The following is a 17,034-nucleotide window of genomic DNA, read 5'->3' as shown; positions in this document are numbered from 1 at the left end:
GCTGAGACACTTAAGCTCTGGTCCTGATTGTCCCCCATGCCACCAGCCTTGCAAGTCACATATTTTTCTAGGACCTCAGTTTCTTCTATAATATATAGATTATACTAGGTTATTTCTAAAGCCCCTTTTAGCTGCATAACAGAGTTTGGGAGAGCTCAGAGACACCCGTGTGATGCTACATAGCTTTTGCTACCTTTCAAGCATACTTTGCGAGTTCTGTAAACACACGGTGGGCCACATATCATTTGTTACAAGGTTCAACATCTTTATAAAGCAATGATTTAACGTTTGAATTTCTCATTGGGTTCCAATTCCTGGGTGCCCGAGGTGGGGAGGTAAGGGGGATGTTGATTACCAGAGATTTCCTATTGTAAGGAGAGTGTGTGTGGGTGACAGACACTGGCTCTTATAGATGGACCACCGTGCTAACCCTCATGGTGGTTAGGAATGCCTGAGGTCATTTTCAAGTAGACCAGTGTCTCGGCCTTGGCTCTCTATGAGTCACTTGTGGAGTTTTGGTTGGTTTTTTGGACTTCTTTTTTTCTTTCTTTTTTGGTAGCCACATGCATGCTTGAACTTATCCTGAGCCCATTACATTTTAATCTCAGAGGGTGCCATTAGCAACTCCATATAGGATGTAGAGACTCCACCAGTTTGAAAATTACTATTGAGAGACTTATCCAAGGGCAGTGTGGGAGCAGTGACTGCCCCAAACGAGCGCGCCTGCTTCTTGGGGGTGGGCCCTCCACAGCTTTCTTAGAAGGTCTGGTGATGACCGGTGTTCCTGAGTAGGAGCCTATCTGCATTATTCTAATTACTAACCAGCTTTAATCCACCGAAGTAAATTTTGACTTCAGAATTTTCTTAACAGTATTCTATAATTCTTACCATTTGTTAGTGGAAAACCATCTCATTTTTACTGGTTAAGGATACAATGAAGATGATTAGATGAGTGTCTTTCTTTTCTTTTTTCTTTTTCTTCTCTTTTTAAAATAAAGATCTACCTGAAGTGTGAATTGATTTGGGAAATTTGACAATACAGAACAGTAGCATTATATTCATGTTTATTGCTAGAAAAGTTGCAAGAAACAGTTTTTTAAAATGGCTCTTGACATAAGGCATGGCTAATATAAAGTTTGAAAATATTCCAATTTCTAATTGACAGAAGAAGAACTGGCAACTCCTCCGCTAGATGGCATCATTCTTCCAGGAGTGACAAGGCAGAGCATTCTGGACCTGGCACGCAAGTGGGTGAGTGCCTTTGACATGAATGACATTTATAAGCATGAGACAAAAAGTAATCAAAATAAGCCCAGCTTAGTGTTGAAATCATATCCTGTAGTTCCAACCAATGTCATCTATTCTTTAATCTTAACTTGAGTGTAAAGAAGTCTTCTAGAAGGACTGTCTTGGCAAGACTGTCAAATATGTATTGTTTGTAGGGAGGGCAGAGAGAAACCAGTTTGTCAAGTTGTCCTGGTGAAGAAGTTTTCTAGTACTACTCTCGAGCTCTGTATCAAGTGCCTCTTACCAACTCCCCTGGTCTATATTTTGTGTGCTTCTGTTTAGCCAGTTCTTAACTTTTCAAGTCTAAGTGTATTGTTTCCAAATGGCAATGATTCGTAGCTCTTCCCCTTCTCTATTTATTCCACTGGAATCATCCTTGTCGCAGAAATTAAAGAACTTAAATGACATAATTACTGACATAACATTATTAGTTTGGCTGCCTTCTTCTTCCCCTCTTCTTGCCCCCTATTCTCCCAAATTCACATACATGCTTATTTTAAAATCAAAATGCTCAAGCAAATGTAAAATTGTTTTCAGTAGACTTTCTGATTCATGTGACACAGGAAAGCATGTTAAACTATTTGATATTGGAAATGACATAACACGCTCAAGATAAATATTGAATGAGTTGGTTATCTGGCAAAAGTTCTTGGATGGAACTTGTGACCCATGTGTTAAAATGATGTCCAAGGGACATGAAAAGGCTTTGAGCATTCTGTGGTCCAATAGTACTAATGGGACAAATGTTTAAAAACACACACATTATCTAGGAGAGAATACCAGCACAGTTTCTCTGGAAAAGACTTTGGAAATAGAGGAAATGTGCTATAAATAATTCTACAAAACCTTCAAGTAGACAAGACCCAACTGCCACATGCTGGCTGGCACATTGGGCATGACATTTACAAACTGTTGGTATAATTTCAAACAGCTTGCCCTGTCCTAAATATGTTTGTAGTTGGAAAGATATATTTTCAAAGCTCAGTAATTTTTGTTTTATTAAAGAAAAAATTCAACCAAGTACAGAAGGTTTGATGACAAGTTGCAAGTGGAAATGCTTTCCCACACTAATGATTTGCTAGCATGAAAAATAGGTTATTATGGAGGAAGTTTTTTCTTGACTCCTTAGCTGTAATTTATTTTAAAAGCTATTTTAAAACAGTGAGACATAAATGCCAAGAGGCATGTGGGGGGTTACCATTACTTGCCAGACAGGGGAAATTGTCCAAAGATAAGTAAGGGTGAACAGAGGAAAAACAATTCTGTTTATTTACAAGATTTTTTTTTTTCTTTTCCAGAACACAGAGCTCAGCTTGTTTTCAGTTAACTTGGCTGATTTTCTGGAATTTATTTATTTACCTTTGAGCAACATAATTGCAATTGCGGGCTGAGATAAATTGAAACTTGCAAAAAGCCATATTTCTATTGCAGGCAGGCATATTTTCCTACCCTTCTAAATATACTTACAGCATGATGCATTCTTCTTCTAATGTTTTGAATCTTGCCAAGGGCTGTGATTTCCATTTTTATCTATTGTGAATTTGTAGGTTTTAAAAAATACTCTCTCATTTAAAAAATCTATTCATTCTTTTGTTGCCTCTTAATTTAAATAGCCTGTTGACAAACTTTGAGTTTTAACCACTAACATAAAAGAATGAGAATTAAACAGATTAAGGAATGAGTATTAAACAGATGGTTTTAACAGATAACTTAAAAGCATTAGATTTTTTTTTTTTCATTTCTTGTCCTTGAGCAAATAAAATGTTCCAGTAGTTCAGCAGAAATTGATGAGGTTATACCGATAATCCTATGATGAAACTCAATCTAATGTGATACTAAGGGGAAAGAAGAGGATTATTGCTGTAAAGTCAACTGGATCAGTGAATTTAGGAAGAAAAAATATATACAATGCAATTTCTCAAATAAAGTCCAAATATACTTGTCATGTTTTAAATTAATGAAATATTTCAGATATTTAAACTCGATCTATGTTTTTACTCCATAAGACACAATGGAAAGAGAACCAAAGTTGGAGCAAGTCACATCAGACCCGAGTTCAAATCCAGTTTCTGCCATTTACTAGCTATGTGACTTTTCCTTGACCCTTAATTTCCTCATTTGTAAAATGGGGATGATAATATCCACCTTAAAAATGGGAGAACTTGGCATGCAATGGATGCTCAATAAATGGGAACTATAATTATTAGTATAATAATATATTCTCTTTTATGATAAATAGGGTTTAAGACACTGTCAGCGTAGAGCACACGTTAAATAACACTCGGGTGCATCGATTTGTTAGACGTTAGCCATGACAAAAAAAAAAAAAAGAAAGAAACAGGCATTTATTAAAATATACTGCACATTAGTGATAATCTTATATTTTATTTTCCAATCATCTCTTTTAGAGAGGCTGTGACCTCGGAGTATGTTGCTTAGCACCTCAGTGTGTTTACCAATAAGATGGTGTTGCTCTTTCCAGCTTTCCCTCTAAGGATGATTGCCATTATCTAAGTTTGATCAGAATGTAAAGTAGAAAGATAAGTACTGCAGGAATTTTTTGCATGCCTTTTCCTTGAAAATATATACTTTTTATTTTTTATATTCCAAAAAGGGTGAATTTAAGGTGTCAGAGAGATATCTCACCATGGATGACTTGATAACAGCCCTGGAGCAGAATCGAGTGAGAGAGATGTTCGGCTCTGGCACAGCCTGTATCGTTTGCCCAGTTTCTGATATACTGTACAAAAGTGAGGTAAGACAGTGTTTCTTCATTGCTTGTCATTTCTAAGCATGGGGCAGTTTGTCCTGATGACCCTGTGTTAATAAATTATTTACTCTCATTTTCCAGTGATTTTGTGTAAGCTCCAACATCGTGGGAGGTCAGTTCTGTCTTTGGACAAGTATCATATCTGCCTTTTGTCGATTTAGGATTTGAAGATGTGTCAATAGACATCCATCATTTCTTTCTACTAGCTCACTAAGGAAGGTTCTATAGGTAGTTAGCTCTCAATTTTTGGTTTCCATAAGTATTTCCAAAATATTGGAGTAGGAATGCTAAATAGCAATGGGAAATTCATTTGAATGATCAACTCCTACATTTATCATCATCATCATCATCATCATCAAGACCACTTTTCAATTTTTTTTTTAATCTGGCAAACCTGGTACATTTACTAAAATGTCCAGAAGGAATTTCAACATTTAATTGAAAGAAATTTACTACTCCCAGTAAACTAGCCTGATTTTATATATACTGTACTTCCATTTTTTGGTCAGGTTTTTTTTTCTTTCCACTTTATAACAAAGCTACAATATTTGTGATTAACATCACCAGCTAACTTTATAATTTAAAGTCATGTGGGTGTTATTTTTAAAATGTGAATTAGCTTAAATTACTCATATTAAATAAAAATTCTATTGTTTTAATATTCAACATTATAATTATTTTTCCTCAGCTGGTTGGGTCATTTTTTTTTTTTTTCTGCTTATAATGATGGCTGCTTCATTGCTTGAGATTTTTGATCTTGCTTTTAGAGAATAGCTCCTGACATATTTCCATCTACAGACTATTTCAAGATAGAATAATTATTCTATTATTATTCAGTACTTGTGCTGATTATAAAGCTACTGTTTCATATTTTATTAAGGTAGTATCTAGGTAATGTATTATCAGTCCACTTTTTAATGAACTAAGGTTGTCATTAGGTCAGATATTTTTAAGTTCAATTTTTATTTTACCTCTAGAAATAATAAGTTTATAAAGTTTAACACATTTTTAATGGTCCTTTTTAGAGGGCATTCAGAGCCAAAGGTACATCTAATTATCCTATTATCCTAAAGGGCATAATAAGAAAGATAAGAACATGGACTGTCTACTACGATAAAACTATTAAAGGCCTGCAAGCCAGCAAGGCATAAATGGGTATGACTGAAATATAAATTAGGGTCATGAAATTTCTCTCAGCTCTGAACTTAACCATGCTATCCAACATTGTGGAGGTTGTGGCCCTTGGAGCTTTAGCTTGGAACAGACATAGGTCAAGAAGCCCCTTTTGTAAAGGCATAGACTTGTTTTAATTTATGTCCCTGAAATGACTTGCTTTAATTTGTGGCAAAATATTTTTGAGTTCTTATTTTCTGCTGAGAGGGTTAAATGCGGAAGCCAATCATTCATCCTTGTAGATTCTAGGAATGCTGGAAGAGGTAGTATTCTTTTAGGTTTAGCTACTATTTTAGAGATCCCTAGCTTTTCATTGGTTCCTCAAATCATCCTGAAGAATGGCATATAAACCAGTTGTGCCCTAAAATCAATTGATAGGCTGTGAACAACTTATCATTGGCTAGTTAGTTTTTATTCAAATTTGGAATAGAAAAGAGGCTTTGGCATAAGAATCTAACATATTTAATCAGGTTATCATAGTGCGTTCCTTATTTCAGTGGAATTGCTGAGTGTCTTACTTGCCACTGTATACATGAACTAGGTCCTCAATTTATATTGTGTCTGGCTTGCTTTCATAGACTATACACATTCCAACTATGGAGAATGGGCCTAAGCTTGCAAGCCGGATCTTGGACAAATTGACTAATATTCAGGTAAGGGCTTCTTTCTGTTAAAATGTCATCTTATTTCAATCAGCACTTAAAACCAAATCATATTTCAATAGAGAGAAGAGAGTAAATACTGCATTTGGGGTCAACAAATTAAATTTAAGGAACATGTTCCTGATACTATGTGTGGGTGTAAGTAAAGCAGAAACGAGGGAGAAGATACATGTTAAAAAAAAAAAGAAGAAAATAAAAAATATTGTCAGAGACTCCAAATTACTTAACATTTAAAAACTATGTAAATTTTGACAATATTTAAAAAATCTCATTACAAAATAGAACATACTTTTATAAAAGAAAAAACTTGAAAGTAGAAGAAAACTAATATTACCTCTGATTTCAACACCAAGAGATATAACCACTGTTAATTTTCGATGTCTCAACTTTTAATATTTTGTAAGCATTTATATATTTTTGGATAAATGTATTTTCTAACACAATGGGATTGTATTAATTTGTTACCTGCTTTTTTCACTTAGTAAATTATTTGCTTTTTTATATCAATAAATAATTTTAATTCCATGTATAAAGTTTAATTGAATTTTATTATATTAGTGTACTATAATTTTTAAAGAAATCTTATTATTGAACATTGTCATTAGCAATTCTTTTATTATTATAAACAGTGCATCCCTGATGATTTCCTTAGGATAAATTCCTGAGATCGTAATTCTTTTTTTTTTTTTAATGTTTACAGCACCTGGTCTTCCCAGGTGATCTCCCACTAACCGGGCCTGACCCTGCTTAGCTTCTGAGATCAGATGAGATTGGGCATGTTCAGGGTGGCATGGCCATAGAGTGTAATTGTTGAGTCAAAAGGTGTGCCTACCTATTGTTTTATCCACTAACTTTGACTTTTTTTTTTTTTTTTTTGGACCAACAATCTACAGTAATGTCTCACAAGGTAGTTAAGCATCTTTCTAGGCAGGCATATCAAATACCAAGCAATCCTGGGTCAACAAGAGACTGTTCTATAATTTGTAAGCACTTCAAAAAGTTTTTGGAGTATTTCTTTGAGCCCGTCATTGCCAGTCAGTGAAAATACCTAAGAGGAACTGTGATTTATATTGAAACACAAAATAAAGTTTGATAGTTTGGGTGACATCAGATGGTGCTGGGTCTTAAAACTAAGAGAAGATTTAAAGTTGATTGGGAAAGCAGCAGGTCTGTACAGAGAACTGAGGTCCTTGGATAGTGTTAAAATGGTATTTTCGAATATTTAACAATTTTTTTGCAAAACTAAAAATATTAATAAAAGGAAAGAATAATTGGTTTTTTGAATCAATGAGCTATCTTCCACTCTTCGACAAATGTTTTCTATAGGAATTTTTCTGTTAGATGAAGGAATATAGAATATTCCTTTATTCAGTATTCCTAAATTAATATTGAAGACATAGACTCTATTCAGAGTTGTTTTCTACTTTTGTAAACAGAAACAATTAGAAGTAATTCGAAAAAATATAATAAAACTTTCTGCATGGATATTTCAGGTATTTATATCTTTTTTAGAGTTATCTGAGTAAATCTAATGAAAATAATAAGTTATTAGTGTTGTTGCTCAAATAAAAAACATAAATAGAACAAAAATAAATAATTGGCTAGATTATAAAAGGCTTTATCCAAAACAGAAGTCGAGAGATTTTTAAGAGAGGAGGAAGTGTGGTTACAGTGATAAGAAAGGAATACCATTTGGAAAATTTTCTGGAACACATTATATAGAAGAGAATATTTTATTCTATAGCAGTTAATATACAAAATGAAATCTCAGGGTTACTTCTTGGAGATTATATGAAATAAAAAAATTTTGAACTGATTTGATTTGGTTGTAAAGGATTAAAAGAAAAGGAAAAGTAGTCAACTGGGCTGAAGGGAAAATCAAATTCTATTAAATTTGAATCGAAAGAAAGATCTAAGTAGATGTGCTCAACAAACATAACCATGAAGCTTTGGCTAAGGAAGGCAAAAGCAGAAAGGCACATTATCACCATCGAGATGATGACAAAATAATGCATCAGAACCCTAAAGTTTGAGTAAAAGAGAAGCCCAAAGACGTAATTTGGGGGTACATGAGAAGCCATCACAAAAGTCATCAGAAAGAACATTTTTAAAAGTATGATGATGGAAGCCAAGAATGTAGGTGACAAAATTGAATGTTTTTTATTTATTCATTCAACAAAATTATGTATTGGGCACAGTGTGCCAGAGGCTGTTCCAGATGCTGGTGATACTGTAGTTTAAAAAGAGACAAAAAATTAGAGCAGTCAAATCACACCGATATAGAAGGACAAAATAAATATGCAATTTAAATGTGAGATCATGTAAAAAGTTTAAAAAATAAAACAAAATAAATATACATAGAGAGAATAGAGAATGAGAAGAAACATTTTCTTACCTGTATATGTTCTCTATATAACCTAGTGCCTGTGGCTAGGGAGAAGTTAATAATTTATCTTTTTACTTTGGGTAGTAAAATATAATGCATAATGTACATAACACTAAAAATTAATGATATGTTCAGAGTTCCATACTGAACAAAGAAACAAAAAGATAGAGTTACAGAACATGAGATAATACAATGATTGTGAATTCAGCCACAAACCAGAAGCACCAACTCTGCTCCAAATCATTAGGTAACAAAGGACTGTTCGTGCAGAATCTGAGACCACATCTTTCCTCTTCAATGATTTTATGCTTGTGGGCATGGAACCCAAAGTTTCAGATTTATTCTCTTACAAGATGGCAAATTGATGCTGTCAGCCAAGCTACTAGGTTATCTGTTTCTTTCCAAGAAAAATAATTTAAGCAATTATTGAGGAAAAAGCATAGAATTGCATCACGGTTCACATTTGGTCTCTTTGACATTAGATGGAAATACGGATATTTCCTACAAAGTGCTCGAGTAAAATGAAGAAGAGGGGGAGCAACAACAATCAAAAAACCTTTACAACTCTTGCCAGTATTGACCTCGGGGGGAAATTCTTTTTTAACCACAGTTTGGACTTTGATTTAACCTGTGTACTTCTGTACATGAGTAAGAATCTCTGAAGTTAAGTATGCCTCCTATTCGGATAATTACTCGTATAGTTCCCTGGGTCTGAGATTGCCCTAGAAAAACCTCTTAGGAGGGGAACATTTCAAATAACAGTTTCTGTTTTGCCCCTTCCTTTTTTCTCTTTAAGCAACAAAGAAAAACATTTCTGTGTTCTGTGTTCATACTTAACCAAAGTAAAACTTGAAATCATTTTCCATGTTGCCTATCTTTCTTTTCTCTCCCATTACTCTTTGCCATTCCAGTTACATCATATTGACCTTTGCTCCTGCCATTTGGGGTCTCTGTTCTTCACTATCTCCTGCTCTCTGCTGCTTTTTTCCTTCTACAGTTTGTCCATTTAATAAGGTATTGGTTGTCCTTCAACACGTATGTCCTTTAGGAACCTTTTAAATCTCTCTTGAGCAACATTCCTTTGCAAACCCAATACAAACACACATTCAGCCGCTTAAATGCTACTTCTTTTTCCAGCTTCTCTATTGCCTGGGATTATCTCATATGGCCTTTAAATCATGTTCTAGTCACACACCTGTCTTTATTCTATGGTTTTTTTAATGTGGTTTTTTTAAAGTTTTTTTTTTTTTTTTTGCAACACTAATATTCTATGCAAGGTCTTGGCTATAGTACATATTCGGTAATATTTTCTGAATAAATGAATGAATAAAAGAATGAATGGGTGAGTGATGCACCAAGTACATACTAAAGAGCAAAAATGTATTGCTCTTGTATATAAATATATTCTGAGAAGAAATGTGAGGAAGGTCTTGAATAATGTCATATTATTATTTTTTTAAATGTTCAGAGAACCTGATTCAGAACTTTTCAAAGTGACATACACGTTAAGACTGCTGTCAGGATTAGCCAAAAGCTGGAACCCGGGTCTTAAATATCAGGGGTAGCACGTTTGAGTAACTAGCAGTGTTACCATTGAGGTTTCAGGAGGTGGGGAGTAGTGATTGCAAAGACCGAGAGGTAGACATCTTAATAGTTTAGGAAAAGGAAAGCCTGAATGGGATAGGAGCAGTAGTTACTTAAGATGTTAGAGCCCCATCCTTTCCCGTGCTGACGTCTTGAACTGTCTTTCTCTTTGTTTGCATTCTAAGTGAACATTTGCAGATTGCCTTGATGACTCAGTCCCTCCACCTACTTTCCAGCCTCTCTTTGTTCCCTAAGACACACTTCTCCACATGTTACGGGATTTTGCAGAGCTTTGCGTGGCCATTGAATAGGATTTAGAATAAGAATGAAAAATTATTACCTGGTGGGCAGCACTTAATATATTTTTATTGGCATTATAGAAAGTAAGTACATGACACATAGATTGTCCTTTTATGTTGCTAAGAATTTTCTGTTGAATGTAAAAGACATTTTAGCGAGGGTTATGAAAAAATGTTTGCCATATGTACGTTGAATGTGAAATAATGAACTTAATCATGTTTTGGTTTAGTGTTCTAACTGGAATTTGTGAAAAAATGAAAATTCTGCACATTACAGTTTTCCACATAGGTTCAAAGTACCATCTCACAGGCTCAGTGTGATTTGCCATGTTGCTTTAACCCCATCTTTGATTCCAATGAACAAAATCAAGTAAGTGTGACTTATAGCAGGCCTGCCAGTGTTGAAGGTGTGGGTCTGCTGCTGTGGTTTTGTAATGACCGACAATGGAATAATGAACACTGAGCCCATGCAGACATGTGTTCTCTTTTCCCTCCTTCTCTGGACATCTGCTCTTGAGGAAAGAATATAATTTCTATCTCTCCTAAAATCTGTCATTTCCACTTTGAATTATTTTACCTTGAAAAATGAAATTGAAAGATTTATCATCCAAATGAAAAGTTTGATTGCTAATGGCCCAGGTCTAGATGTATGGATTACTTGTATTATCATATCTCTCGGATACATCTCAGAATGCTATGATTTTACATAAAAGTGTAAATTTCAGGATGAGAGGAGTAAAACATATTACATATTATGCAGGTTTGCAAAGTAATATGGCCTATGACTGTCATTTTAACCAAAATTGATTTTTTACTGTGTATAAAACTAAAACAACTAATTGAACGCAAATTTATTTTAACCAATGAGATTCGGTATGAAATTATAGTGGTCATGAATCACAATTTTGTAGAGCTGCTAAAATGTCAATATGCTGACATTCAAGTATTATTAATGGCAAAAATGTCTAATGTGTTAATGGAAATACAAATAAAAGAAATAGAACACATATTTTGCTCTTACCTTAAGTCATGTTGACACCATGTATAAATCAGATAGACTTTGGGAATGTTTTATCCAGCATTCATCATGAATCAACAGAGTCGATAGTGGGAGGCCACACTCTTTAGGTGACTCTTTCTGATGTGGATTAAGCAGGTCACTTACAGTCATGGGGCTTCCTTCATTCTCCTCTTCATGTAAACCAGAAGGTTGTAGGTAGACTCATTTGTGGCTCCTGGTTATTTTCACTAGTTTTCTAGAGTCTGCTCACTGAGGTCTTTAAAGCTCTTTAAGAAGAACACAGCATGTGGACAATGTGACTTAGGAGAAATGGCATCAAACAGAGGCAAGAGAGCTGGGCTTGTGATTATGGGTGTCCTAGAGCCTTAGCGTCCCTACATGTAAATTAAGAAGCTCAGCTTAAAAGTTCATTGCTCTTCACACTTGATTTTTCAGCAGCAAAACTTTCTCCAAAAGAAATTTTTCCTGGAATCCCAATAGACAAAACCAATAACAGCGGAATTGTTCTGAAGTAAAGAAGTATAACCCAGAGCCCCACTTATTTGGTTCATCACAATATAAGGATCATTTTAAATGATCATTAAGGTTCTTAACAATTCAGAAATTCAGATGTTTTGTATTAATTTCAACAGAAAGTTATATTAAGACTAAAGAGCCAGTTCATGGGAAAAGGGGACACTCTCTGGTTTAGGCAATGCATAGTGGCAGACTTAATGGCATGCTCCTCTGGGTAGGGAAGGTCTGCTCCAAGTTCACCTCTACATATGACTGAACATGTGTAGCAGAGTCTAGACAGTGGTCCAGAGCATGGAATTTGGTGTGAGAGTTCTTGGCTAGAGTCTGGCCTCTACCCTTTACTAACTACAACCTTAAGCAAGTTATTTAATCTCCCTAAGACGTCAGTTTCCTCATCCATAAAGTGGGATTGATAATGGCACCTTTTGTCCAGAGTTATTGTGAGGATAAATGAGGCAGTACGTGTGTAAAGCTCTTGGCATAGTGGTGCTGGCATGCAGTACTTGCTCAAAGGACTAAAGCTCATTTAGACACAGATATTTGCTGAATGAGTGAATGAATGAATGAATGAATGTAGAACTGGCTGTCTGTTTCTGACATCTGGAATATCTTTGTTTTATTTAATTTAGTTTTAAGTATTCAAATTTAGGTTTGCTACAGCAACTTATCTGCTGATGCAAATCTAATTGTGATTATGATGCAATTCCATCATTTTTGAAGGAATAAGGAAATTTGGGATGCTAACCTAACACAAACAACTTTCATTTAGAAAACAAAGTCACCATTAAGATCCACCAGGCTTGTCAATTCAATATTTTTGTCCATAAACATAAAATTCTCTCAAGAGGGAAGATTTTAGAGCAGTGATTCTCAAACTGGCTCCTGTCAGAATCACCTGACATGGTTGCTGAAGCACAGATTGCTGGGACTCATCTGCAGAGTTTCTGATTTAGGAAATTCGAGGTAAAGCTTGAGAAATTGCATTTCTAACATCTTGCCAGCATCTTGCTGATGCTGCTGGTCTGAGGAATACACTTTAAGCATCACTTAGAATAAAGATGACAATAGTTAAACTCAAGTTCTGTTATTTGGAGACCAGAAACTAAATACAGAATAGTGATGAAAAGCATTTACTTAAATATATATGGGACCTACATTAACTATAAATTTGAGTTCAATAATTATAAAATTTGTGATTCATTCTGGGTACTTGGTTTTTCTCTCTAATCTTATTTTTAATGTGAACATGCTTTTAATATTCAAAACAGAAACGAATCTTTTGTATAACATCGTTTTTATTATTAAGTTTATAATCTACAGCACTGTTAGCTTTTATACTGAAACATGTTCTTGTTCTTTTTGTAGTATGGAAGAGAAGAGAGTGATTGGACAATCATCATATCTTGAATGGAAAATACAGGATACTATCTGTGTGCTATTGGGATAGACTGTTACATTTGAATTATGATAGATTCTTTGTCTACCTGTTTTTAGCTGTGCATAATGTAGTTTGTATTATCAACGTTACCAGGGTGATTGTTTCTTCGTGCCAGAGAAAATAAATTGCAATCATCAAATGGTGTTTTGTAAATGTGGTAGTCGAAGCCTATCTTCCCTTAGAAAGATAATAATGTAAGCCATATAGCATAGAATTTTCCTCAGTAATATTAGTGCCTCTTCTAGTACTACACTCAGATACAGAAATGTTTGTTTATTCTTTATCGTAGGTTATATTCTCCTCAACCAAATGAGTGTGTGTGTTTAAAAGCTGATCTGAGTAAAATTCATAGGTAACATTTCTTGTGACACATTTTCATCCTCAGAAGGTTTTTTTAAATCAGGACTTTGAAAAACTGAATTTCCTCATGTCACATTTCTTTGCAGGTCCCTTAAGTCCCTCTTAAGGTAAATCTCTCCCTTCTTGATGTCACAATCAGTTCTAAGATCTCCTTGTGCATCAGTAAGATCCATGCACATTTCCAGCATTGCCCTTTCCACATTATATTGTGATTGGCTGCTTGTTAGGCTCCACTAAACACTGAGAGTCTTGTGCCTTAGAGATCTTTGCATTCCCAATGCCCGGCACATAATAGATACTCAGTAGATATTGAATAAATGAATATTTACCTTCTATAGAAGTGAACCTTCTTTGTTTCTGTATTATGAAACCTCTTTATTAGAATTTGCAATTGATTCTGACATTATGTATGTTTACCTCATATTGTCTTTATTTTCCATGGTCTACTAAGACATTAGAGATACTCAGAGGCATAGTTTCTTGGAGGAATTATTTCATATGTAAAGACTGTCTTGGAACTGAAGTTATGCCTCTAGAAAGAAGTGATATACCATCCAAATGAAAATGACAAATGTTATATGTTAACTGTTAAATACAAAATAAATAATTATATTTAGTTTTTTAGTAGAAAGCAGAGAGATATACTGTGGTTTTTATACTCTTGGTTTTATAGGTGCTCTTTTCTCCTGAATGGGGTTTGGATGAGCACAAGGTTAGGGTACAGGGGGAGAAATTATAGATGGTATTTTCCTCATTTAGGAGCTCTGAGTTAAAATTGTATCCTGATTTATCTAAGAGAAAGTCAAAATTTTGATAGAAAACATTTACCCTTGGAAGGTCAACCCTCAAATGTTATATTTTGGTTTCCTTCTGTACTAATAACTTTCATCTTGGTGATCATATTTCATTCTCTTTTCAAAGCAAGGAAAAAAATATTCTAAAAATTTGATGCATTGGAAAAATTGCCTTAAGGCATTTAGCAGCACATAGCAAATGGGGCTTTGATTCTTTTTCAACACTTTTGGCCATAGGGTCTTTTTAGATAGGAATGGTAAAAATGAAAATTAGGGAAGTATAAGATGAAAAGGAATGGTAGAAGCATCTTTTAGGGGGCTTTTAATTGTTGATCTGAAGTCTTGGGAGAGTCTGTTCTTTTCAGACCTCAGGTGCTTTACCTGTCCTCTACACTCCTTCACCAAGTAGTATTTTAAGGGTATGCATTTGCTTTGGCTAAATCCTGTGACCTTGCTTTTAATATAGTATTCTAGAAAAAAACTTCCAGGTGATTTTAACCTATTAAGCAGCACATGAATGAGACTTACATTCCTATGAGAAATAGGAGTCATTTGTTTGCCATAAATGCATTTTATACTTTGCATTGCTAAATTTATTATGGTAAGACATGTCCATTACATACAAAAGTTAGAGAACAATGTTTTGACATTATGTCTGTATGATTTCTTTTATCAAACCTTAAGAGCATTTTAAGCCCTTCCTACCAGACTTAGTGAAGATTAAGGATATACATTAAAAAAAAAAAGAAAAAACCTAAGACAGAGAATGTAATCTGCCATTCTCGTTTAAGTAATAAGACAGGAAATTGACCTTAACACTAACTCGTTAAATAGATTTAAAAGAAACATCTGTACATCTTTTTTCCTTGTGCACTATTTGTTTAATTGCAGTAGATTAATACAGCAAGAGTGGCACATTATAACTAGGTAATTATCCATTCTTCAAGACTTAGTTATCGTAACACTAATTGATCATTTAAGGCATAAGATAGTCTAGCATTAGAAGCATGTGAGGCTAATCTGCTCAAAAAGATCAACAAATTAATATTGTTGCTGATATTTGCATAATTGGCTGCAATTATTTAATGTTTAATTGGGTTGATCAAATGAGATTCAGCAATTCACATGTGCATGAATATAAACAGAACTGGTGGCACTTAAAATGATAATGATTAACTTATTTTGCATTTTTTTTCTTCCTCAGTTTTTAGTTCTTTCATTTCAGACCAAGTTTGTCAGCTTTTACCAAAACACATCAATAGAAACCAAGATTTTAAAATTAAATATAGTCAAAACATGAGCATTTCCTAAAGATATTTGCTATTAGAAATTTTCTGTTACCGTGATTTATTAAGGATTCAACTCATGATACACCAAAGGAAGAGTCAACCTCAGGGATGTGTACCATGCTGTCTAGTACTATGCAGCTGGCAGGAAGGAATGAATAATACCTGTTTTAACTTTTGCTTTCAAAACTACAAAGGGAAAGTGAAATGGAAAGAAATGACTGAGAAACTTTGTTAGCACTTGTTTTTCCTACTTGGTAAGCACCCTCTATTTTTTTTTTTCAAAAGATTTCTCTAAGAATAATAACAATAATAAAAAAAAAGATCAGAGGCAGCGGCAAGAAAGTGCGATGTAATGACAATTTTTTGACATGAAGTGTCAGCATGTCTGAAGATGTGAGAAGCCTACAGTATATACTCTGGGTTAAAATTCTTCACCATACCAGTTTTGTTACTTGATAGAATTGTACCTGAACAAATGATCTTGCTTTCCTCAAATGAGACCACTTTTGGGTACTTGCAGACAATTAATGAGTATATCTTAGTAAAAAGGATTGTAGGAGCTCTTTATTGAAGTTGTAGTTTGAACTCTGCTTGAGGGGGTTTGTACTGTGAAATCAGCTGCCAAATAAGCTTACTTATTTTCTCTATTCCCACTCAGTGCTCAATCACTGTGTTCTTTTTCCTTAAAAAGTTTTTAAAATTATATGTTCAATTTACTCTTATGATTGAGAAAAATGTGTTTTAAGCAGAAAATGATAGCATTTGTTCATTTTCAATAAATGATATTTAAAATATGAGAACAGTAAATATTCATTGGATGCATTAAAGTAAAGGGCTTCCGGGTTAGAGAAACATTGTAAGGATCCCTTATTTCATGTCTTGATTCTAAACATGACCAAAGAATTCTTTCTTGTAATGTAGATTCTTTAATGTGAATTTGCAAAATCCTATTACAAATAGTAATGCTGTCAAGTAATTTTAGTGGACACTTTGTAATACCTGTCACTTTGTTTTGCTACAAGTAGAATTTGTCCAGCCACTTCTTTTCCAGATATCTCCCCTGAAAAGGAGGTGTAGGGTACTAGCTTTTCAATAATCATTACCTATTAATTGACAACGATCATGGTGATTATAGTTATAGTTAACTTGATCAGTTAATTTGATAAGTGTTAATATATTGAGTACCCGCAAGTGTGCATCTAAAATATCTTGCAATAGGGATTAAGAAGTTAGTTTTAAAAAATAGTTTATGTATAGTATCTTCATGTTGTTTAGACTGTACTTGAACAAATTTTTAGGTGTAAAAGCAATATTTAATGCAGTTAAGTAATGAGATGAAGGCAGGCCAGGGGATAGCTCTTATCAGGAAATCACAATGAATATTTTCATCTCATTTTTAAAGGGTATTTGTTCTTTTTCTCCAGTCAAAACTACTTAGTATAGTTAGTTTTCAGG

At 34.2% G+C, this 17,034-nt stretch overlaps 1 protein-coding gene across 1 annotated transcript in view; it reads left to right on the top strand.

The window, feature by feature from the left end:
• The window catches only part of BCAT1 (branched chain amino acid transaminase 1), a 48,217-nt gene extending 34,450 nt beyond the window's left edge, over window positions 1-13,767 (top strand). The window contains exons 8-11 of the mRNA XM_015589980.2: window positions 1,166-1,251; window positions 3,902-4,042; window positions 5,809-5,883; window positions 13,064-13,767. Coding sequence (XP_015445466.1) covers window positions 1,166-1,251; window positions 3,902-4,042; window positions 5,809-5,883; window positions 13,064-13,105 — 344 coding nt within the window. The 3' untranslated portion in view covers window positions 13,106-13,767. The remainder of the gene's footprint in view (window positions 1-1,165; window positions 1,252-3,901; window positions 4,043-5,808; window positions 5,884-13,063) is intronic.
• Window positions 13,768-17,034: the final 3,267 nt, after the last annotated feature.

This window comes from Pteropus alecto, unplaced genomic scaffold, assembly GCF_000325575.1.
Source record: "Pteropus alecto unplaced genomic scaffold, ASM32557v1 scaffold103, whole genome shotgun sequence".
Classification (NCBI taxonomy): domain Eukaryota; kingdom Metazoa; phylum Chordata; class Mammalia; order Chiroptera; family Pteropodidae; genus Pteropus; species Pteropus alecto.
Note: the sequence above shows the minus strand (reverse complement) of the source record. Positions and strands in the feature narration are given on the sequence as shown.